Genomic DNA, 26173 nt, shown 5'->3' on the forward strand with positions numbered 1-26173 from the left:
TCTTTAACAAAAAATTTTCGAGGAACGTTCCTCTCCCAATTTGAAATGAACACAATATATACATGAATTCTTAACAAAATACTTGCAGGAAACATTCCTCTCCCAATTTCAAATGAACACAATATATACATGTATCTTTAACAAAAAAACCTGCGATGAACGTTCCTCACCATATTTCAAGTGAACTCTATACATGAATCTTTGACAAAAAGACTTGTGAGGAACGTTCCTCTCCCAATTTCAAATGCACTTATTATATACAATGTCATGAACCTTTAACAAGGAGACCTGCTAGGAACGTTCCTCTCCATAGTTTAAGTAAACTCAATATATACATGAATCTCTAAAAAAGAAACCCTGCGAAGAACGTTCCTTTCACAATTTCAAATGAACTCAACATACATGTATATGTGAATCTTTAACAAGGAGACCTGAGAGGAACATTCCAATGGCAATTAAAAATTAACTTGACAAATACATGAATCTTGATCACACTGAGCTGTAAGGAATGTCCCCCTCCTTTACAATTTTTTTTTCTTAAAACATGAAAAATCAACAAAAAAAGAATTTTTTCTTAATACATGACCGTTCACAGTAGCTCAGTCGGTAGAGCGCTTGCTCCACGATCGGGAGGTCGTGAATTTGAATGTTGGCTGCGAACGACCTAAGTCGATAAAAATGGGTAGCTACTGTTCCTTCACCATGCACTTGGCACTTTTAAGTAAAAGTTGCGGGTCCTTTGGATGAGACCTTTTGGAAGAAACTGAGGCCCCGTGTCAGTGGCAGGCGCTGTCATGATAAAAATCCTTCACTGCTCAATTGCCCTGAGTGCCAAGTAATGGTCAAAATTTGAAGCCCTTCACCGGCATACAGTGACGTCTCCATATGAGTGAAAAATTCTCGAGATGGAAGTTAAACAATATACAATCTTAATACATGAATCAAAGGATATGAATATCTTGATAAAGTTGACGAGACAAGAATATCAGTGGTCTTGTTTAAAGTCATCATTTCCTAAGTTCTGTGCTTTAAACCGTGACCTTGTCAACAAATACAATTTGTCATTGAGTCAAATGCTGACTGACGTTTTCATACCAATTGTTAGTCCATTATTTATATACACTGAATTGAATACAGATTTTTCCGTTATTTCCTGATCATGACAAGGAGCACATGGCGGATACAACTGGTCAGCAGGAGATGCTCACTCCTCCATGGCACTTGATTCCACCTCTGATGTTTCGGAGGTCCGTGCTTGCTCTGCTCCTATTTTGTATTGTTTTATGGACTTTGAGATTAAATACTGTTTGTTATCTCTATATCCTTCATCTCCCTATTCCATTCAGTGTAGTTTACATTTATGAATCCTAATCTGTTTGTATTTTTCTGGCTTTGATGTGTCCTAGTATCTAAAGTTGATTGAAAGATATTGCAGAAGCATAAAGAATATGATGCTATGGGTTATATTAACATTTACACATATACTTGAGCGTTCCTTCTTTCACAGTATGTAACAAGTTGCAGTCCTGGTTGGAATGTGAACAAGATAAGAATGCTATGCAATGCAGAGGATTTTACTGGATTGTCCAATTCACAATGTTGAAGGTATCCATACATTTCTTCCCATTTACACACACAAGAGAACCTGAAAAATGAATTTACAAGTATTATATATGAAAGCACAGAAAAAAGTATACAGTTTATGTATACCATTGAGGGAGTGTATTTACTGAAGCACAGTCAGTTTTATTATAACGATATCAAAAATAAGACTACCAGTATTTCAAAATCCTTAAGTGCAATCCTATTTCTGCACTACCTGAGTATGATTCCATATAAATATGATTATCCAAGGCTTTATTGTCTTGAGAAGATTTCAAAAGATTTTTCCTATAAATTCCTATGTACAACTTTGATTGTCCATTTTAGCCCCATCTTACCCCGGGGTCATATGATTTAAACAAAATTGAATCTACACTACCTGAAGATGCTTCCATATGAGTTTTATCCTTCTTAACAGAGTGGTTATTGAGAAGATATTTTAAACATACCACCAAATTTTCACTGTTCCTTAATTATCTCAACTTGAAAGAAAGCATGGCCCTTCATTTTTAGACACTTGAACCCCCTTCACACATGGATGGTTTGTGGCAAGTTTGTTTGAAATTGGCATAGTGGTTCTTGAGAAGAAGTCAAAAATGTGAAATTTTTACAGACAGATGGGCAGACAGACATACTACAGACAAAATGTGACCAGAAAATCTCACTTGAGCTTTCAACTCAGGTGACCTAAAATGCAGAAATCTGTTCAGCATTGAAAAGTTTAAATATAATGGTAAGAAGTAAGGGCACTGCCAATACACTACCAAGACATGTCATAAATTCATAAAAAAAGTAAAGTTACCTCTGGATTTTCATCTTCATTTGTAAGTATTCTCTGCAGTTCTTCAGGAATTGCTGGGTGTTCCCCCGAGTCAGAGTCCTCAATGGCATTTGGATTGTATTGTGGTATCTTTGGAAGATACCATATTGCCCCTTTTCTTGAATATCTACTGGGATTGCTTTTAGTTTCCTCCAAGAAAGTTACAAACTTTTCCCACCCTGCTCTCTCTGCTGTTGTCATCATCCTTGCCCATATATTAAAACTTTTCTTGACATTAGCCACATCAAGCTTCTCCAATGATGCTGTCAAGATATTGGGAACATTTGTTGGCAGCATTACCGTTCCATTTTCCCTTTCTTTGAAGAAGCTTCCCTGCAAGGACTTCCAGGAATGGTCCACATTTTTTCTGTAGCAGATGTGTACATCCCCTGTCAACTCGTTCAGTCGATACCTTATTAAACATAAAAAAGATATACATTAGCTCCTTTTGTCTTATTCTATTTTTGTTATGATTTTTTTTTCTTCTTTCCATATTATATCTAGCAGAAAAAAGAAAACATTTTTACTCCATAGTCATAATCTCTTAAGCATTAAAATATAAAGTGAAAAGGCTTAACTAACTACATTTTGTAAATCTTTTTGTTGAATCTTCTAACAGTGAATGACTCTTAAAAATGTTAAACTAGAATCAATATGTGATTGAATAATTCCTAATATTCTGATTGTGCCTACACTGCTCCCCACACCTTTCTTAATGTATTTTTACTAAATGTATTTATTTAGTATGAAAATAATGGTTGTCCTTTCTCACATTCTGATACAGGACACTAGCAATCATCTTTCAAAGGACATTTAGTCCACTGTAAAATGTACAAGATGTTCCGAGAACCCACGGGCCTTATAAGTCACTTGAGTATCATGTAATAACTTTCCAAGAATTGAATTTAGTTCATGTTGCAAACCAGAGGCTAATAAATTCTCAATTTATATAGGCACCATTGCTTATCTTAAGTATACGCTTACTTCGGTTACTTAATTTTCAGAGGTAGATCAGAGTAACAAAGAGAAAATGTATTTCCACTTTACCAGTTGTGCACCCCTCCCTACAGGAATCACTGATCCTTGTGCCACATGTAACAACAATATACCTAAACTTTCTTTAGAACATTTGGGTACAAAAATACACAAAAAAGCAAACAGAGGGATACTGGTGTACATGAACGCCACACCACAAAATATCCCTTCCTGAGATCAGTGTCTATAAATATGTTCATATAATTTACTATCTAAAATATTACACACCTAAAGGTGTTGGTCCTTGTGTGGTATTTTACGCCTTTTAAGCAAGGAGATAACCACCCAGATATATCAAGATAACCTCTTAGTTCCTCTGCATTGTAGAGGATGCCACTCATCTCTGGTAGCGTTGCTGCATCTCTGTGTCTGAGATTATCAGCAATGACACTGAACATCTGGTCTATATCCTCATGCGTGTGGCCCACATGAAGAAAGGAAAGTTGGACCTGAAATGTCAAAATAAATGAATAAAAGCACTTAAATCCTAGGATAAGCTTTTAACACCCCCCCCTTTAAATCCCTTTTCAATACCTTTTTAAATACTGTAGAAGTACTTTTTTCCGCGTGGTATTAATTTACGCTATGTACGCGGTTACAAATTTTCCGCGGAAATTTGTCCAAGCGTACTTAATATAAATGTAATGCATTTAGTGACAATCTAGAAAATCCGCGTAATTTTCTATCCGAGGATTAAACAGAAATTGAAATTCCGCGGAATTATGACCCCGTGGAAAAAAGTACGTTTACAGAATTTAATTAAAATTTCAATAATTTAATACCTTTATCAAATCAGACTGGTTACTTAAAATACACTAAATTGTTTTTTTTTTTTTTTTTTTAAATTTTTACCATTTTTCTGTATCTCTTCTTTTGCCCATACTATAAAGAATAAAATTCGTTTGATATCACATTTGGCCCCATGAATTTAAGAAAAACGAAGTACAACTTGAATCAAAACTGCATACTGAAAATTAAAGAGGAAGATACGCTTGATTAAAAAATAATCAAATTTTTGGAGAATGTGTTACGTAAATGGTATTTTTAAATAGTCAAAATATGCATGGAACGCTTTTTTTCGAAAAAATCAATAAATTTTAACGACTAACAAGCGTAATTGAATAGGTCCGCATCATAACACCACTCTTAAATTTTTACATATGAAACATCGTTATGTAAGCTTTTTATTTACAAAAACTTACGATGGTGTTATTGTGCGGACCATTTTTTTTTTATTTTTTCCTATTTACATCATGGTAATGGAAATATACAAGCATATGAAATGTTGTCATATGAACATATAAAATGTGCATGAAAGACAAAATACCAGCTAAGTATCGATCAATCTAATTAAAATTAGATGTTAGATCTGCTCGCATACTCGCTACACTAACATCTAACAACATCCCATAGAGGGTCACGTCAGAGGTCAAATTAGGAACATCTCTAGACTTATTCACTTCGATAACGTCAACAAATATCTGATGATTTTGCCAGCGACAATTTGATTGGTTGATAGAATTTGACCTCTGACGTGACACTCTATGGGATGTTGTTAGATGTTAGTGTAGTGTGGTACCAGAGCCCGACTCATCCGTGTACGACCTATCTCAACTAACATTGATCTCCCTGACCTCCATCTTGCCAGACGTCTGCTAGACATAGCCTGTCTTATTGACCTAATCTGGAGGGATTTGTCAGGTAATTCGTCGACCATTACGACATTGGCGTCGCCGGTAGCTGTGGAATCTGCGAAATTACGCTTTTCTTGGTTACCAACTTGCAACAACATATTTTTTTGTGAAATCACCGAGTATCTCACGAACCACGTGTTTGCTAATGTTGATGTTTCACAACTTGATTTGTAACGAATAAATACAAGTTTTTACTTATTGTAACCCAATTTTTAAGGATTAATTATTGTCAAAACATTAATTTGTTACAGTAAAGTTGATTAATTTTCATATTTTAAGATAAATTCCACCCAAATTTTAGGAAAACAAAAGTCACGTGACCTACTTTCCCTCGCTTTTGGTATATACGGCGCGCATTTCGTGCCATATAATATTCATTGCTTTTCAAATTAATATTATTCCTTGAGTATTTTCTTGATTAATTATTTCAAATTCAATTAGAAAAATAGAGTGATTATCACTGAGATTGTATTTCCTGCATTTTGACAATATAGCCCCATATCCTGTGTAGGTATTGGGGCCACTGGCTCTGCTTTTGCTCTAAACTATCATTCTATTTCCTATTTTGTAACCACTTTGTAAAATAAAATATTCATAACTAACAATGGCTGCTGGTAAACCAATCAATCTGTACAACGCCTCAGAGACAGACCTGAAATCATTGGAGGGTATTGGACAAGCTAAAGCTAAAAGAATTCTCCAGCTTAGGGAAACAAAAGAAGAGTTCGACTTTAATGATGTGGCTGATGTGACCCAGATTGCACTCTCTCAATGGACAGAATGGAGTGAGGCAGGTGTTGTCACCATCCAGAAGGCTCAGCCAGAGACTTCAGCAAACCAGCCGGTACAAAAAGCAGAGGATAAAAGTGCTACGCAACTGCATTTGACCTTACTGGAAATGAACAAAAGCATTCAAATGCTTCGTGATGAAGTCAACTCCTTACGGTCGCAAGTTGTCCTGAAGTCGGATGTTGATTCCATGGGCCAATTGTACAACACGCCACCTGTACTGACCAATCAATTTGATATAGAGAAAAGCATCGACAAGTCGCTTACTCTTACAGCTGACACAGTTCAAACCCCAGCCAAGCCGTCAGAAACAGGGAAGGAACAGAAGCTAATTATAGACAAATTGACATCTGTCATTCCCCCTTCAGGATACATTTCAGATCCTTTCAAAGGGGCCAAACAAAAAACAAGCACACCCCTGAATGGAAAGTTAGAGAGTGCTGATTTCCAAGATCTAACACCAGTTCAGCTGAGCTCTAAGTTTGAACAGGATCTTCACTTCCCATCCAAGAAGAAAGGAAATGGAAATGTTGAAAAGAGGAGCAATGAAAAATGCATATCAACATCTGCTTTGGCTCCTATTACTTCCCAAGATAAACCCAATGTGATGGGGTCTCTGACTCCTAAGGAACAAAGCAGGGGCAGGAAGACCAAAAAGAGTAAACGAAATAGATCGCCATCGTCCAGTTCCTCCTCAGATGATACCATGTCAAAATGGACTCGTACATCAAGGAGCAGATCCAGAAGCAAGAGTCCACAAGTTCAAAAGATGCCCGTATTTAAAGACACTGAAAGCCCAAATTGGGAATCCTTTATTTACCAATTTGAAAGGGTTGCAGCTCATCGTGGATGGTCCTCCCATAAGAAGGCTTTCCGTCTTCTAGATTGTTTAGGGGATGTGGCTCTGGAATATGCCAGGAAAGTGAACAAGAATGGTGACTATAAAGAGCTGAAACGGCAATTAAAACAGAGATTCAGCAGAAAGGAAGTACCTATTCTAGCTCGTCGCCAGCTCCCCTTTACTAGGCAACTGGAAAATGAAAATGTGGAAGAATTTTCTCAGCGTGTCTACTTCCTAGCATTAGATGGTTATGAGAGCTGTCAAGGGAACATGATTGAGGAAATAGTGATAGAAACCTTCCTACGTGGCTGTCGAGATAAAGAAGCTGCTATGAAAGCTATGGATAGAGAACCAACAACACTCCAGAAAGCTGTAAAGTATGTGAAAACAGCCATTGCGAACCATCGTGCTTTATACGGGACCATAGGAAGCACCAGAGTAGCCTCCTATTCTCAACGACAAGTTTCATTCTCGAGCAGGGAGGGATCCCCAACAAGTGAACCTTCTCCTCGTAGGGCTGATACTAAGCTCTCTAAGGAAGACAACAACAATTCTCTGGATAAGCAAATCTTACACCTTACAACTTTAGTTGAGAAATTAACCACAACAATTCAGCAATCCTTTGGCAGAAATCAGAGTAGTTCACCACTATTGAAAGTGCGTTTCCTAGAGAGATCTCAAAGTCCTAGTCGATTACCAGCCAGGGGCCAGCACTTCTCGTCTCCAAACAAAAGAGACAACAATACATCAGATGAAGCGAGAAGCCCAATGAAGGGTGATTTAAACAGAAAAGGGTCAAGCCAGTAGGCCCACACTTGACCCCTGATAAGAGTGGCCTAGGAGATAACGTTGTTACTATTAGGAGGACTTTAGGAAAAAGCATCAAACTAAGTGTCACCATAGGAGAAAAGCCTATTAATGCAATTGTTGACACAGCTGCTATGATAACCCTTGTCAATGATAAAATAGTGCCAGACAGCCAGATAGCTACATCTGAGTTCATAAAGCTTAAGGGGCTAGGTGCCAAAATAGTGCATGGTAGATTGCTCAAGAACGTTCCTCTCAATATTGGTGATCTTCATGTAACTTGGGACTGCTGTGCGGTATCAATGAATGATGACATGATCCTGGGACTAGACTTTCTGGAAGCCAACCACGGGATCATCAACATTAAGAAGGGAGTGCTGTTTCTCGAGGGCAGGAAATTTCCTATAAAGTTGATTTCCGACCCACCTGAAGGGCACCAAAGCTCTCACATCTGGATACGGAGGACAACACGTGTACCGCCTAACACTATTGCCAAAGTATCAGTTCAACTAGATAAACCATTATCAAGTGACTATGTTGTTTCCCCTTTACATCTAAAATGTAATGTTCTTGGATCTTATACCCTACTAAAGGACTTGAGTATAGGACAGCGGGAAATGTTCAGGCAGCATCAACAGCGGCTTTTGGCGAATGGTATGACCATTGATAGACCCTTTACTATAGCAGGGAACCCCGTCATGGCCAGAATTGTTGACAGTCATTTCCACCTCGACCAAATCCTGCGCAGGACCAACTTCAAGACCTGGTTTGAACTAGAGCAGCAGTTCGGTGCAAGGGTTTAGGTGCTACATGCCGTAGCTAACTATGTCTTTCCCTGTCAATGGGAATCTTGGCAGGCACACATATTGGATGCCAAAAACATATCAGTTTCCTTTGGTATCCACCCACATGTTGCTGACCTGGCAGAGCAGTACCTTGACAGGCTCATGGACTTAGTAACACACCAGCATTGTGTAGCCATTGGGGAGGTTGGCATTGATCTCACCACCAACTGCAGATGTAACCCCTGTGCGAGGCCAGTGGCATGTAGGGAGCGTTTGCTGCAGACACAACAGGGCTTTTTAGCAGAGGCCCTTAACTTGGCAAGAGATGTCGGTAAGCCTGTCATTCTACACTGCAGGGATGATGGATCCGGTGAGGCAGCCAAACGCACCTTGGCCATGATCCGTATGATGGACATGACACACCATGCTTTCCATCGACATTGCTTCACAGGTTCTGTGGAGGAGCTACGCCAGTGGGAGATGGAACTGCCTGCAGTGAAATTTGGAGTCACAATGAGATCAGCGCAGGACCCAAATCTGGTGGCCAGGATCCCAGTTGAGCGCTTGTTGTTGGAGACAGATGCTCCATATTTATTACCAGCTCCTGGATGGAAGATGAACCACCCCTGGAACCTAGCATCTCTTGCTGCACAGGTTGCTTCTATCCGCAACACACCAGTTTCATTTATCCTGGAAACAAGTAACAACAATGCCAGGCAGTTCTACAGATTATAATTTTTTTCTTTTTTTTTTCTCATCATGTTCATCAATTATAATTATAGTGTATTTTCTATATTTGTATAGATCAATTACTTCAGAAAAAGTAATTTTTGTTATGCAAGTGTATAAACACATTGTATATTTTTCATGATTACTCTACATTTTTCTTACAACATGTATATGTGAAGGGATTATGTCTCTCACCGGTACTTTGTTGACAAGTAGTCATGATTGGGCAGTATTTGTATGTATATTTTTGTACTTTTGCTCAAGTTGACATTTATATGATTTTGTACAATATTGGGGGGTGGATTTTTTCAAATATCATTACTGATTGATAAAATTCGCCAATGATACCCTTGGCTCTACAAGGAGGGGAGGAGTGTGGTACCACAGCCCGACTCATCCGTGTACGACCTATCTCAACTAACATTGATCTCCCTGACCTCCATCTTGCCAGACGTCTGCTAGACATAGCCTGTCTTATTGACCTAATCTGGAGGGATTTGTCAGGTAATTCGTCGACCATTACGACAGTAGCGAGTATGCGAGTGGATCTAACATCTAATTTTAATTATATTGAGTATCGATGAATACCCTAACAGATGACAAATTCATAACACTCCTATAATTACGAGCGGATCTGTAAGGAGTATCATGATTATTACACCATCTTTCCTTGTATTAGCCATACCTTTTCACTTCCGCGTCTCCGTATCTAAGCGACAGCAGCCTGAGTTCGACTAACATGCAGACGAGATGAATGATCTACATCTAGCAGTTTAGATAAAGTGGAGGTAAATAAAAGGTTTATATACATTTTTCTTTAAAACTATATATACACACAAAGTAAAATTTGTTATGTTCCCCAGGAAGAAAATTAGCACGATTACAGTGGTATTGAAAAATTATGTAATATCTGATATGTATCGATACTGATAGACCCTTTACAAAGTATATATTACGACTTATTAATTTATTTTAGACGGCAACTGAGGGAGACATATATATATATATATATATATATATATATATATATATATATATATATATATATATATATATATATATATATATATATATAAAACAAACAGATATATATCCGTCAATGGAAGTTTTAAAGCTTTAATATTAGTTTTAATATGCGAGTATAACCTAGGTATGCAAGAAAGAGAAAATGAATAATATTCTTATTATACAATAATAATAATGTAATAGAATTAAAATGCAGGGTTTTAAATACCGTGAAAAAAATGTTTTACATTCATTCTTAAACGTAATGCGTATCTATATTCATTTTTCCTAAAAGAAAGACATTATTAACCGTGTTTATGTTTCGTTGAATAGACGTCATTTTACAAAATTGACGTCACAATGGTTTTAAATGAATTTATGTATAGATGAGTCTAATCAATCTATAGATCTACAATTATGAAAAAGGATTTGAAGTTTCTTCACAGAAGAACTCAATATATAGCTATGTGTCATCAATTACATGCCTTCCAACTGGGGGGGGGGGGGTCAAAAGGCAAACATTTTTAATGCCAAATTCTTTAAATACATGCTACATTTCCCTAATATCACTTCATCTTATTGCAGTAACACCTTTAATCTTCTGTTAGTTGCTACTACCAATTTTGATTTTCTTCTTGTATTTTTTTATCATTACTTGTGTGCCCTGATGGGCCCCAAATTGGTATCAATAAATCTTATCTTATCTTATTGTAGTCAAATATTGGGAGGGGGGGGGGGGGTAACCAGCCTGTCAATGAATATTTTCTATAGCAAAAATAATGTTGGGTAAAAAAGTTGCTACATGTACGTGCCTGATACATATAAACTATTTTGGGCACATGTTATTTGATCTGAAAATAAATTACATCATAAGTAATAAAAACAGAGAGAATATTGCAATTAAGAAATCATGAATTTATTTGTCGAAAGGAAAAAAAATGTGACTCGGGAAAAATATAAATAATTACTTTATAATATTGGACTTTTACGAGATGCGCTGACTTTTACAGTTGACGAATCACTCTCACACTAGGACAGTACGGAAGCTCATTTACGTAAAAAATATTTAGCTTTACATTTATTTCAACAAAAATAATGGGGAATTTCAAAGCGCAGGTACGTGTGGACAGGAACCCCCCTCCCGATATTCAACCCCTGGGCTTATTGGGCATTTTTTTTTCACAAAGTATATTTATAACATTTAGTCATCGTGTGTACAATACAGATGTAAGAAAAAATCGCAAAAACCCCAAAATAACCGCAACACAAAAAATATTCCTCTATACATTATAAGAGAGACCTTTCTCTCTTATAATGTCAAGAGGAGTATTTTTTGTGTAATCCAATCAGCCCCAGGTTGAATATCAGGGGGGGGGGGTCCTGTCCACAAATACCCGTACGTGTTTCAAAACACAGATACGTTTTCTCTAACAAAAAAATTATCAATTCGATCTGTACCTCCGTAGATAATACACGTTTAAATGTCCAAGTAAACAGTCGACTGTAAAATTTGGTGCTTCTCGAAAAAGTTGGAGAGCAACACGCATAAAACTGAAGAGATTTTTGTTAATTAAAATACAGTAGAGCACGTTTATAGCGAGCAGAGATATCTCACGTCCTGCAACGTGTTGTTATTCCCTGTTTTGCATGTTTTAGTGTAGAATGGAAAACTAAATAAATGAAATGGATACTGCTAATAATATTTTCAGGGATTGAGAAAAAAACCCATTGATAATAGTATTGGAGACGGTAGAATTAGAGCATATTTTGACAATCCATCATAATTTCAGGACAGAAAATAAAGCGTATTCATAAATTCATCAATTGATTTTTTTTTCGTTCTAACTGTAGTGAATAAAATTTCAAATCATTAAAAGTAGTGGTAATATCTAATCTCTAAATTCTAACAGATGCCAGGCACTGGGAAACGGGAGTTCCCCTGCATTCTATGCAAAAAACGAACAAAAAAAAAATGAAAGGCGAGCACTGACAGCAGAACAAAAGCAGCTGGTGAAAAAAATAGGTGTGTCTGATCCATCTGATAGAGATGTGCTTTGCACTATATGTAGGTTTAAATACCACGTACAGCTGAAAAAGAAGATGGAAAGAAAAACCGCTGCGCCGAAGGATGGTTTATATTCACCGCAACAACAAGGAAACACTTCCAGATATGCCAGGAGTCCACCCTCGGTCACCCTTCCGCTACCATCGTCCGCCACCAGCCATGCCCGTTGTTTCATCTGCAAACGACCTGGGCCTAAACTAATTGTAGTGCCAGCAAGTGAGAGAAACTCTGTTTTTCTGCATCAGAATATCCTTATTCCTTATGGTTCAAGGTGCTGTATTAAACATATGCCAGATGGCAGGTTTAACTCAGAGGCCCTAAAACAGATTCCCGTTTTCTCACAAATATCAAACTTAAACAGGAGCTCCATCCTCGACATTCTACAATACTTGCGAGAAACTGCATTGAGGTACGAAACATCTCGACTTGATTTTGACCGAGAAAATGCTTCCAATGATCAACAGTACACAAGTCTCACTGGTCTTAGCAAACATTCCTTTGACGACCTGTTGTCTTATGTCAGTAAGATTGTTAAGAATACCTCTGTACGCAGTGCTCGGAATAGCCTTGGAATTATTCTTGTTAAGATGAAATCCGGCCTATGCAACAGTATTCTGTCCACCATTTTCAACATATCGAAAGCAAGCGTACGTCGGGCTATTCAATCAGTGCGGAGGGCATTAATGGAAAAATTTGTTCCCCAGAACCTTGGCTTTCAGCACATTACAAGAGAAACTGTCATTCAACAGCACACAAGACCATTAGCTGAATCATTGTTTGGCGGAATAGGAAATCAAGCACTGTTAGTTCTGGACGGCACTTATATATATATCCAGAAAAGCTCCAACTTCACTTTCCAAAGGAAATCATACAGCTTGCACAAAGGACGTCCACTTGTCAAACCGATGGTGATCGTCTCTACTAGCGGTTATTATATCTCTGTTATTGGACCCTATCTTGCGAGGAACAACGACGCGGCCATCCTCCATCACATCATGAGATCAAACAGGGAGGACGTATTGAAATGGATCGAGGAGGACGACGTTTTCATCGTCGACAGGGGATTCAGGGACTCCGTTTCGTACCTTGAAGAACTTGGTATTCAGGCTATTATGCCAGCCTTTATGAAGAAGGGGGAGAAACAGATGTCCACCCAAGATGCAAACACAAGTCGTCTTGTAACTAAGGTAACTGTTGAGATTGAATTTAATTTAATTAGAGTCACGCTTTTTAAGTGTTTGTAAGTTTTATGTGTTTATATACGTTTCTTGCATTTTCTTTAGATTCGATGGGTGGTGGAGTCGGCCAACGCTCGCATTAAGAGATGGAAGTTGCTTGATTGTATTCTACCAACAAGTCAAGTACCTTTTATTGGCGACTTTGTCAAAATTGTATGCAGCATCTCAAACAAGTATTACCCACCACTGTCTTCAGGTTCGTCATAAATATACATATATAAGATTTTATTTTTTTTATATGCAATATTAAAAGTCTGTAAATATTAAAGGTTTCAAATAATTTTGTACAGGTGACAAAGACGCCGATATGGCTATCGCAGCCAAGATGCAGTTTCTTGCAAAACAAGTGAACCACCTTAAGGAGGAAGTTGAATCCAAGAAACTCCACTCACATGTAGCCATATGGAAAAATCCTGCATTTTCTTTAGATTCGATGGGTGGTGGAGTCGGCCAACGCTCGCATTAAGAGATGGAAGTTGCTTGATTGTATTCTACCAACAAGTCAAGTACCTTTCATTGGCGACTTTGTCAAAATTGTATGCAGCGTCTCAAACAAGTATTACCCACCACTGTCTTCAGGTTCGTCATAAATATACATATATAAGATTTTATTTTTTTTCATATGCAATATTAAAAGTCTGTAAATCTTAAAGATTGCAATAACTTTGTACAGGTGACAAGGACGGCGATATGGCTATCGCAGCCAAGATGCAGTTTCTTTCAAAACAAGTGAACCACCTTAAGGAGGAAGTTGAATCCAAGAAACTCCACTCACGTGTAGCCATATGGAAAAATCCTGCAGATCTTGATTCTTTGGGGTTCCCCCATTTAGACGAGGATGAAATTAGGAACATAACTTGCGGGATATACCAGCTCAAACTTGCCAGCAGTTATGCAGCAGAACATTTTCAAGACGGGAGTGATATCTTGATACACAAAGAAGACCCAAGTTTGCTGCGAATCAAAATTCAGAGTAGACATATTTCATCGAAATCATATCTCCTATGGATCCGTTACGACGAATCAAGCATCACCGGATGGTACTGTCGGTGTAAAGCCGGGGCCCGTGTGGTGGGCGTTTGTGCACATGTCGCAGCCGTGATATGGTATTTAGGACTCGGTCACTACAAAGGATCGTTTAAATCTGTCCAAGATTGGGGAAGATTCGTTGATGACGCTACAGTTTTCCCAGACCCAGTAGACGAGTCAGAGTCAGACGAAGATCCAGTTGAGGAGTAAATTAAATTGAAGTTGTTTAATAAGCTCAGAATAAGCATTATAGGTACATGAGGTATTGCAATTCTGAAAGAGATTATCATTTGCTGTTTTCTCATCCATTCTAACTCTGCTTTTTGAACTTGTATCTGATTTTGAAGTAAATATATAATAATTTTCTGTATTCAGTACATATGCTTGTAAGTTTGAGAATGTTCACTGTAATAATGATCATTATTAGTACATTTTTGTTTTTTAATTAACTTTATTACTTCCAAAAATGGCTATCTAGTAGAATATGAAGGTACATCTTATATTATGTATATTCATTTCAATAAAAGCCTTCATTTTTATTTCTTCTTTAAGCCTTCACAGTGTATCTATTTTGGTTACATTTGATATACATCTAGGCCCGTACGTTAAAGTAGGTAGTTAAAGATGAATTTAGATTAAGTTCATTGTAATGTAACAATATTGGAAATCCATGCCGTAAAGTAAATCAAAGTAAATCCTTGTTTACTACACTTCCGTTACTACTTTCGTTTCAAACAGGATTTACCCACAAACAAACACACCATCGATTGTGTTACTATAACCCCTCTAACTCCGTTGTGTTAGGATATAATTCGATGTATAATAATCGTACTCAACAAGATCCTCGTTTAAATAATGCTTCTTATGTAGTATTATCAACACTTGCTGTTGAATATGGACGACATCGAGAAACAAACTTGTTTTTAATCTTCTTTTATCACTCCCCATGAAATTAATTTCAACTGCTTCTTACGACCATATTTATTATAAAATGTAAAATTAAGATATGTTTTATTAAGTGAGTCCAATACAGCATAAAACTTGTAAATTCTATGTTTTTAGAATTGTTTATTTTTGAAATACTCCCAGTAACATTTAATCTCGGTATAAACAGTTTTAACCGACAGCCTCTTTCCGACCAGTAGAAAAATCAAAAACGATTGTTAAAAAGATTTTTTTCTGTTAAATTAAAAAAGGCTTATCATTTTCATTGATAATGTAAATATTTATATTTGTTAAAATAAAATTTAAAATATTAAAATAAAATACAAATTATTTGAAAATCCGACGTAACCTTTTTACTCATAACGTCGCTTAAAGCAACGTCAAAATTGCGCAACGTTATCACAAAGCATGCTATATTTAAATTCAATTAAAAAATAAGTAGAGCATTGGACAATTTTAAATTTGTAATTTTATGAAAATATACACTCCATTAAATTATTTTAAGGCCCATTTTTTGATTTGGACACGGGGCCGAATACAGACCCAAACGAAATTTGTTCTTTATAAAACTAACTATTGTAATTCAGTCTGCAAAATGATTATTAACAGGTACCTCATAAAAAATTCGACGCCTGACTAAAAGCTCCAAGAAAGACAGAACAAACTTATTCTTATTTTCTCTGAAGCAGTTGTCTGCCTGTAGGTAGAGGACAGGAGGCAATGATTTCCCCTGTCAATGTAAAAAACAACATTTTGTTCAAATTCTTAATAACTGGTAAATACACTGCAGGTGTGTGCAACTATCATTGCCCGATGTCCGGGCTACCAATTTTAGAGGTCAGGCTAGCATCGTCCTTTGGGCTTAGCCTAGTAAATCTAAAACTATGTACTGTAGACGTACTTTTTTCCACAGGGTCATAATTTTGTGGAATCTCAATTTCTATTAAATCCACGAATAGGAAATTATGCGGATTACATAGACTGTCAGAATATGTCTTACTTTTATATTAAGTATGCTTGGACAAAATGCTGTGGAAAATTTATGACTGTGTACATAGCGTAAATTAAATTAATACCACGCAGAAAAAAATACTTGTACAGTATATGAATATTTTTGTCGACTTAATTGATGTATGAATAAACTTTGGTTTAAAATCATAATCTTTAATTTTTTTTTAGTCTATATATATTGTGTGTTGATATCGCCAGTTGTTTTAGTGACAATGATAGTTGCTGAATCGCTGCATTTCATTTCCGGAAATATGCATAGCATTTCCAACATTTTTATATTTTATTTCCGACATTTTTTTTCCGACATAATTTTTTTTTTCATTTCCGGAATTTACCTGTGCTGCAATTCAATGTTTTCTCAGTAAAAGAAAATGGAATTTTAAAAGTATGTATGCCAAAATATTAATCATAAAAACATCTATACATATATGCATACATGTAGCACTAAGTCAAGGTAAAAGAGTTTAATGGGCATAAAACTTTTTCACCATATCTGATGTGCACGAAATTAAATGTCAGTGACAGCATCATTCTTATATCCAAGTCACTGATAGATTTACAAAAGTTGATTTCAATGATTTATTTATTCCTTTAAATTTTTCATAAGTAAAGTTATCAAATTTTGTTACTAAAGGTACTACTTATGTATTTGAAAATGTCGGAAATGAAAACAAAAAAATGTCGGAAATGAAAACTAAAAAATGTCGGTAATGAAAAGTTGATAATTACCAAAAATTACAGAAAAGAAATGCAGCCGATAGAATAGGGAGAAGTACCTGGCAATAAAAATGCACAAACTATTATTTGTTTAATTTATTTCAACTTATCGGACTAGTATCTTTGTTATTGCCACTAGCCCAACCGGTTAGTAACTATTTTTTTTTAATTGCACACCCCTGCACTGTAAATTTTTATACGGAATATTTCTGTTTTTTACCTTTGAGTGGTTCCATAACACTTTCATCAAAACATTCAGTGTAAGATTGGAATCATGTTTGTACTGGTGCAGGTCTGTAAACAGATATTTTCTATTCAGGCCATGACACAAAACTCCTACATCTATATCTACATTATACAGCGTTCCATCAAACATGATGAGTATACGCTGGCCCTGCGCAAACGGACCTCTAAAATTAAATCAAAAAGTAGGAGAGAAAAAAAAAAATTTACAAATAAAAATTAAAAACTAAATGCCATGAAAAGTTTAAATTAAACAAGTGCTTTAGGAACAATTTACATTGTGCATAAAAAAGTGTATATCTATATATATTTACAATGTACTCTAGCTGATTTGTTCTGAATATAAGAGTTATGGAACATAACTTAGGACCAGAGTTCTGAACTGGTCCAGAGAGGCCGCTGCCACCACTGAGTGTGGGAGAGTATTCCAAAGAATCACTGTGTGGGGAAAGAAACTAAATTTATAATAGTCAGTTCGTGTACTGAAGGTCTGAAAGTGAAGAGAACTGGTATTACGTGTGATGGTCGTTGTCTGAGGTACAAGATAAAGGCTTTGATCTATAGCTACTAATTTGTGTGTAATTTTATACAACATTATCAATCTACATATTTTTCTTCTGTGATCTAATGTTGGCCAATTTAGATGGTGTAACATGTTTGAAACACTACTTGTATTATGGTATCTATGTGTGACATAGCGTGCAGCTCGTCTTTGTACATTTTCTAATTTGTCTTTAAGTTTTTTTGTATGTGGTGCCCAGACTGAAGAACACTATTCAAGGTTGGACCTGACCATTGATTTATATGCCAAAGATTTTGTTTCTTCAGTTTTTATCTGCAAATTTCTTTTTAAAAAACCCAATATCTTGTTTGCCTTAGAAGTTATATTATTGATATGAGGTTCCCAGGACATGTTGTAGGATAATGTTACCCCTAAATATTTTGCTGTCTTTATAGATTCTAATGTGTGTCCTTTTAAATTATAGTTATATTTTACTGGTGTGCGAGATCTTGTGATACTGAGTGAATTGCATTTTTGAGGATGAAATTGCATTCCCCAGACATGTTCCCAATTAGCTAAGGAGTCAAGATCTTTTTGGAGGATTTTACAGTCATTTTGATTATGAATGGGTCGATAAAGGATGCAGTCATCGGCAAAGAGCCTTGTATTAGATGTGACAGATGATGGTAGGTCATTTATAAAAATTAAAAATAGAAGGGGCCCAAGGACTGACCCTCCAGTAACATGCACATTCAATTGCCTTGTTGCTGCAAACTCCTATAATGAGAATTAAATATTATTACAGAAGGAAGGCAGTGAGACATAAAAAAGTAAAAAAAAAATTGATTTCATCTCTGTATTTCTTGAAATTTCATCACCATCCCTTCACAATTATATCACATATTGCTCATCAAAATACAAGATCTTGCCAATAAACATATTATCTTTATAAATAATACATGTACATGAAGAATTGTTTACAAAATGTAATATCAGATTTGTTTGTGTGTTTGTTGTTTTACGTTCATCTCAAGAATTCTTCACTTATATGGAGAAGCTACCACTTGCCAGTGGAGAACTGCAAATTTTGACCTACTATGGCGCTTGGGGCCATTGAGCAGGGAGGGATCTTTTTAGCTCCAGCACCTATTATGACATGGAATCTTGGTTTTTTGGTTGCGGGATAATTTGAATACTGATCCCGATCACAGAATAAAGAAGAAGAAAAACTGGGGAGGGTGGACAATCGAGAAATATTTTAATAATGGCCTAATATTTTTCCTATTCACTCGGTAAAGGTAAATACCTAATAACAATGTGTTTTCTCTTCGATAATATTTGTACCTTGCTTGGTCTTCCCTTAAAATGAGGAATGTTTGTTTTGGACTGATCCATTCCATCGATTATGAGGCTTATGTATCTATCAGGTCGTCGTCTGCTTACTGTTCTTCGTCTGTAATATGCTGATTTCTCTTTCCTATAATATAATTATATGTCTAAATTAATTTGCAGAATCATGATAGCATATTTTATGTGCCCATATTTTGAGTTTTGCTATATAATATCAATTATGGGTACACCACAAATAACAACATCAATGTTGTATTGTTATTGTATTAATGGAAAACTGTGAAAATCATTTCAAGCAATTTACTCATTTTTAGTAGAAAGATGCAGGGACCTATACACTAATTAAAGTATATAGGTTCCTGGAAGATATGATACTGTTTAATATTTATTTACATTTGTCTGTGCAGATGTTCTTGTTTCTTTAGAAAAATTTCCTTTTTTTCTGGGTTTAATTGCTTGTGTAGTTCTCTGTCAAGCTTGTCACATGTAGTGCATCTTGTAAACAAGTTACTCTGTAATACATAATAGAAAGGTATTCATTGATATGAATTAACCGAACAAAAGAACAGTTAATTAATGTTATGTGGTAGTTGTACTTTTCTTTATATTTTTAGGATATGTATTTTAAATTGTACACATTATTCTCATTCTTTATTTTATTCATTCAGTCATTCGGTCATTCACTCATTCATTCAGCGCTGCGCAATGCGAGTTACTAACACTCTATGTTGTCTTGTTCAGTGTCTGTTATAAACCTAAATACCCCTATTTAGCTAAGTGTTGTATTCCAGGTAGACTACCAGGTAATGTTGTGAATGGGTTATTCCATTATGTAGTGGGACATTGATTTCTATTGGTCAGTGTGGTTGATTGGTTGTAAGGTAGAATTGGCGGGAATTACTATAATGATTTCCCTTATTCTGAAGGGTGTATACATGTATATAGTGGTAATACCTATTTGATAGTGTTGGAGACACCACCCTTATTCCTGTAAGTAATTTAATAAATAATTAAATTACTAAATAAGTATCTAAATAATTTCTTTATGAATGAGATATCTAAATAATTAATTTTAATCTAAACTTGCTAAATAAAGTGTGAGTGTGTAAGGAATGTATATAAAGATTTATAAAGAACTATGAAAAGCAAGTTAACCATTTTAATCTATTCTTGCATCCTAAATAAGGGATTTGAGAGTTTGTTGTAATTTTTAAGTATTGTTAATTAGGTCAGATATTTGAAGTGAAGTCAGATTGGTTTAGCTAGGAGTTAAGAATTCACCTTATTCCATAAATGGGTATGTGTTTGTGTATTGATCAGATTGATTAATGTAAATATTGTTTATAAGTTATTTCTATGAATTAGAAGTAAAGTTTAATGGTTTAAAGAGATAATTAAACTGAATGAAATGTGACCTAATTATTTTAAACGGTATAAATGAATTATAAATGAATGTGTTAAAGATGCGATTATCTGTTTGTATTGTCTTTGTTTTGTTTTATGTGTGTGTGCTTATATGTTACTGTTATTGTAGGGTTGATTTGATCCTATCCTATTCCTATCTTACACCAAAATAAATTTGGATCCACACCCTGAGCAATCGATCTTGTTGTTTTATATTGAACAAGAACCGGTTACAAAAAATGGCGCCTAACAGCATTAGACAACCGATTGGTGGCCGATGACTACTACCGACTACTACTCACTATTCCCGGAAGTAACATTCCTGGAGTGCGGCGGACAGGTGGTTGTGTTTATGTGTATTGTGCACGTGTTCTGTGTATTCGTTCCATATGTGATGTGAACTGTGACGCCTGTGTTGTTTAAATGTACGTACAGTCTGTATGATTACAGAATCATGGATCACAAAATCGCCAGCTGGTAAGACTGTTTGTTTTTGATACTTTATGAGCTCAAACTTTCGTGCATGAAACTGCAGTTACAGTATTACCCAGTGACGTGACTGACATCAGCTGATTCTATATTTAGAGTTATAAGGTCATTTTGCTATAGCTGTTTATTTTGCATTTGTGTTTATTTTTTTGTGTGTCTTGGTCATAATTATTTTTTGTGGTTGTTTATTATTTGAAAGAAAGTTGAGAGCGGGTCGAGAAAGTGTAAATATTACTCTAAACGTAAAGGTTTAAATTTTTCAATTATATCTGGAATTAAACTTTCGCCTTAAACTACATTTTATTATCTGCCCTTGACATTCCTTAGCCATATCCGGTGTAAACAAAACCACGTTGTCTTGAAAGAAAAGAGTATTTCATTCATTGATCCCTCACTGCAGTGTTATTATTTGAAGGTTTGTTCGTTCAGTTCTTAGTAAAAGGTTGACATTCGATTGTTTATTGCATTAAACTAGATTCAAATCCAAACTTTGCAGTTTTTATAAAAATGTAGGTCAAATACCCAAGTAATTGTCCTCAGTCAACAACATTGAAATATTTTTGTCTTGTCTTGTGTGTTTACTAAACTTGCGCTTGCTTAATTAGTTAATTAGTCTTTATTAATTAGAATATATTTAGTAGATTTTTCTTAAAATTTCACTTAGAATTTTGCTGACATTTTTTTCATTTGTTCATTGATAAAATAATTAATTGCTGAAATTATTTATTGACATTTGCATTTCAGGAACTTCTTTGTCATTACAATTTTGATAATTTTTTTATTACAGATTTTTTTTTTCAGATTACATAGCAACTTTGATTAGTAGATTTTGCTAGTATTTATTTAATTTATTCTTCAAATTCTTTTGCAGGTAAACTTTAGAGATTAATTAGATGTAGAGATTAATTGGATTATAGCAATTAATTATTAAATGATGTCAGAAGTAAGTATCAGATGCAGCCTTCTGTGACAATGCAATATGGTCAAGGATATGTATCTAGAGGAAGAGGTCAGTATTCAGGCTTTGCATCAAGAGGAAGAGGTCAGTATTCAGGATTTGCATCAAGAGGAAGAGGTCAGTATTCAGGCTTTGCATCTAGAGGAAGAGGATATTACGAAGAAAGAAACATTGACAGATACGGAGTCAACAGTAATGAATCAGAGTCTGAACAAGTACCTGTAGACCCACAGAATAGAAACAAGGATGAAGGAGATATAGTGTGCTACAGATGTGGTCAGTTAGGGCATTTAAGTTATGGATGTAGAGTCAAACTGGACCACCGACGTTTAAACTACACCAGGCCTGTTTCGAGACGCGGACGGTAGGCCTTAGTAATACTGAGCGTCACAAAAGAGGAATTATTGGAGATCCGACAGAAGTTGAGCTGACTGTAAATGGCATTAAAACACATTCTTTGTTGGACACTGGATCAACAGTTTCAACAATTTGCCAGTCCTTTTATGATGAATATTTACAAGATATCGATATTCATAGCATCCAAGAAACATTTAACTTCAGTGTGCAGATGGAAGTCATTTACCGTACAAAGGAGTCATAGATTTACAGATATCATCACCAGGATTGGAAAATAATACAGTACATTCTGGATGTTTTCTTCTCGTAGATGATACCAATTACCATAGGAACCTTCCAGTTCTCTTAGGGACCAATATCCTAAACATGATTATGGATAGTTGTAAGGAGACTCGTGGTGAGCGGTTCCTACAGAAAACAGATCTCACATGACTTGGTACTCAACATTTAGATGTTTGACAGTTCGAGAAAAAGAGCTACCCAAAAATGGCTACAGGATAGGAGTCATCAAATCTGCTGAGAGGGAGCCAATAACGATCCCATCAAACTTTGAGGTGACTATTGAAGGATTTACTGATAAGATAGTTCCCTACCATCAGACAGTTGCTCTTATTCAGGCCACTGAGAGATCTGCCATACCAAAGGACTTGGATATAATTCCAAAGATTATGGATTATCAGATTCGAGAACCAGTAGCAGTAGCAGTCAGCAATGTGACAACAAGAACAGTCAGAATTCAGCCGAATTCCATTATAGCTGAAATTCAGCCAGTCACTATTCAAGAATTATCAGAGCAACCAACACCAGAAAGTACATTAGGGAAAGAAGAATTCAATATTGCTGAGGATAATGTAAGCAGAGACCAATACTTAAAAGCTCAAGAAATGACCGACAGAAACAAGGACATGTTCTCGAAGGGACATATAGATATTGGGCACGTTACAACAGTAAAACACAAAATAGAATTAACAGATGAAACGCCATTCAAGCAAAGACACCGATGTATTCCACCAAACATATATAAAGAAGTTAGGGACCACCTACATCAACTTATGGAAGCAGGAGTGATACGACGATCCAAATCATCCTTCTCCAGCAACGTTGTACTAGTAAGAAAGAAGAACGGAGAGTTAAGGATGTGTGTAGACTACAGACAACTAAACAACAAGACAAAGAAAGATGCATATGCCCTACCAAGAATAGAAGACATCTTAGACAGTCTCTCAGGAAATTCTTACTTCACCGTATTAGACGCAAAATCTGGTTACCATCAAATTGAAATCGAAGAAAGCCAGAAGGAAAGAACAGCTTTTACTGTAGGGCCACTAGGTTATTATGAGTATAACCGAATGCCGTTTGGACTATCCAACAGCCCGGCGACATACCAACGACTAATGGAGGATTGCCTCGGTGATTTACATTTGAACATCTGCTTCATATTTTTAGATGACATCATAATTTTTTCTAAGACTTTCGAAGAACATCTGAATCGACTTCAACAAGTTTTTGATAAACTTAGAGACGTAGGGCTGAAATTATCACAGAAAAGTGCACTTTCTTCCAGAAAAGAGTAAAATATGTAGGACATATTGTATCCAACGACGGCATGGAGACGGACACAGACAAAACAAGTAAAGTTATCAACTGGCCAACCCCTACAACAGCAGAGGAGGTTAGGAAGTTCCTTGGATTTGTTGGCTATTATCGTAAATTTATTAAGAACTTCAGTAAGATCGCTAAGCCATTATGCCAGTTAATGCCTAACCCAACAGAGAGCAAGAAGTCAGCTAAGAAAAATTCAGCAAAGAAGTGGGGATGGGGTTCAGAAGAACAAGACGCATTTGACCATTTGAAAGAAGCTTTAATATCATCCCCGATCCTAGGCTATGCAGACTATAACATTCCGTTTGAGCTCTACACAGATGCAAGCCATCACGGACTAGGGGCAGTACTTTATCAAGAACAGAATGGAAAGAAGAGAGTAATCAGTTATGCAAGCAGAGGGCTGACCAAGGCAGAAAAGAATTACCCTGCCCACAAATTAGAATTTTTAGCTTTAAAATGGGCATTGTGTGACAAGTTCAAGGATTATTTGTTAGGAAGCAAGACGAAAGTGCTAACAGATAACAATCCACTCACTTACATTCTAACTTCTGCTAAATTAGATTCCACAGGGCACAGATGGTTAGCCGCCTTAGCAAATTTTGATCTAGAGATCCAGTATAGACCAGGCAGAAACAACTCGGATGCAGATGGACTTTCCAGACTTACTAATTCTGAAATTCAAAATTTTTCTATTTCTACAGATTCTTTCAAAGCCTTGTGTCATTCCATAGAAGCTCAGGTTCCATATGTAGAGAATTTTTCTTTAGATTTAGGTATTTTGAATCAGATTAATTCTCCTACAGGTAATTTTCAATTTCAAGCAATCAACTGGGAGACATCTCAGCACAAAGACCCTATACTGAGGAACTGGATACAGCATGTTAGATCAGGAAGGAAGCCAAGAATGGATGAACTACCACCTACTCATCATTCATTAGCATTAATCAGAAACTTTCATTCTTTTATTTTAGAAGATGGAGTGCTGAAGAGAAAAGTGGAAATAGATGGAACCACTAGGAAGCAGCTAGTAGTACCCGTCGATTTGATTCCAGTCATCCTTAAGAGTCTACACAACGACTTTGGTCATCCAGGTAGAGATCGACTTATCTCCCTTGTCAAAGACCGTTTTTACTGGAATTGGCAGAATCAAGATATTGACTTATGGATTAAGAGATGCCAGCGATGTCTTAGAAGAAAAGTCCCTACCAACCAGCGAGCACCTCTTATTCCAATCCGGACATCTTATCCACTGGAATTGGTCTGTATGGACTTCCTCACATTAGAGCCATCCAAAGGAGGTCTCCAACACATCCTAATCATAACAGACCACTTTACAAGGTTTGCCCAGGCCATACCAACCAAGAACCAGACAGCAAAAACAACAGCCGAGGCCTTATACCAAAACTTCATCACCAAATATGGATTTCCAACCAGGGTACACAGCGACCAAGGAGCAAACTTCGACGGAAAAAATTATTAAGGAACTGTGTCAGATCACAGGAATGAAGAAGTCCCGAACAACACCATACCATCCCATGGGGAATGGGATGTGTGAACGATTTAATCGTACACTCTTAGATATGCTTGGTACACTACAGCCATCCCAGAAATCCAACTGGAAGATGTATTTGTCACCATTAGTACAGGCATACAATAGCACCAGGCATGAAAGTACCGGACAGTCCCCACGTTTCCTGATGTTCGGAAGAGAGCCCCGATTGCCAGTAGATTTAGCTTTTGGGCTAAACAACAGTGAGGGCAAGTCATTAACAAAGTATGTAGCTTATTTAAGAAGCAGAATGAGTACAGCATACAAGTTGGCTATGGATTCAGCAGAGAAAGCTAGGAGGAAACAGGGTAAGTACTATGATTTAAAGGTACGGGGTGCAAATTTACAGGTTGGCGACAGAGTTTTAGTTAAAGTTTTGACATTCGATGGAAAGCACAAGATAGCGGATAGATGGGAAGAAGAGCCCTATTTGATTCACAACCAGCCAAATCCTGATATCCCAGTCTTTGTGGTGAAGAGGGAAGATGGCATTGGAAGAACTAAGACTCTTCATAGGAATCTATTACTGCCAATTGGATGCATCGACCCAGATGAGCAGGAAAAAATTACCAATAGACCAAAACCAAAACCCAGGAAAAAGAAG

At 36.3% G+C, this 26173-nt stretch overlaps 1 protein-coding gene and 1 pseudogene across 1 annotated transcript; one reads left to right on the top strand and one right to left on the bottom strand.

The window, feature by feature from the left end:
- Positions 1–691: 691 nt before the first annotated feature.
- LOC134239542 (uncharacterized) overlaps positions 692–26173 on the bottom strand; it is a 41056-nt pseudogene continuing 15574 nt past the window's right edge.
- Positions 11996–14649, top strand: LOC134239543 (uncharacterized). Its single transcript, XM_062721710.1, has 3 exons — positions 11996–13359; positions 13456–13606; positions 14084–14649. Exons 1-3 carry the CDS (start codon positions 12208–12210, stop codon positions 14647–14649), a joined length of 1869 nt encoding a protein of 622 aa, XP_062577694.1. The 5' UTR covers positions 11996–12207.

This window comes from Saccostrea cucullata, unplaced genomic scaffold (assembly GCF_032062105.1).
Source record: "Saccostrea cucullata isolate Sc308-1 unplaced genomic scaffold, CSIRO_AGI_Scuc_v1 ctg12392, whole genome shotgun sequence".
NCBI classification, from domain to species: Eukaryota; Metazoa; Mollusca; class Bivalvia; order Ostreida; family Ostreidae; genus Saccostrea; species Saccostrea cuccullata.

Bases quoted from the DNA above. Each gene is read 5' to 3' on its own strand.
- LOC134239543 (XM_062721710.1), top strand. From the start codon at position 12,208: ATGGAAAGAAAAACCGCTGCGCCGAAGGATGGTTTATATTCACCGCAA. The intron at 13,360-13,455 runs GTAACTGTTGAG...CATTTTCTTTAG, and splicing joins CAAGTCGTCTTGTAACTAAG to ATTCGATGGGTGGTGGAGTC. The intron at 13,607-14,083 runs GTTCGTCATAAA...AACTTTGTACAG, and splicing joins TTACCCACCACTGTCTTCAG to GTGACAAGGACGGCGATATG.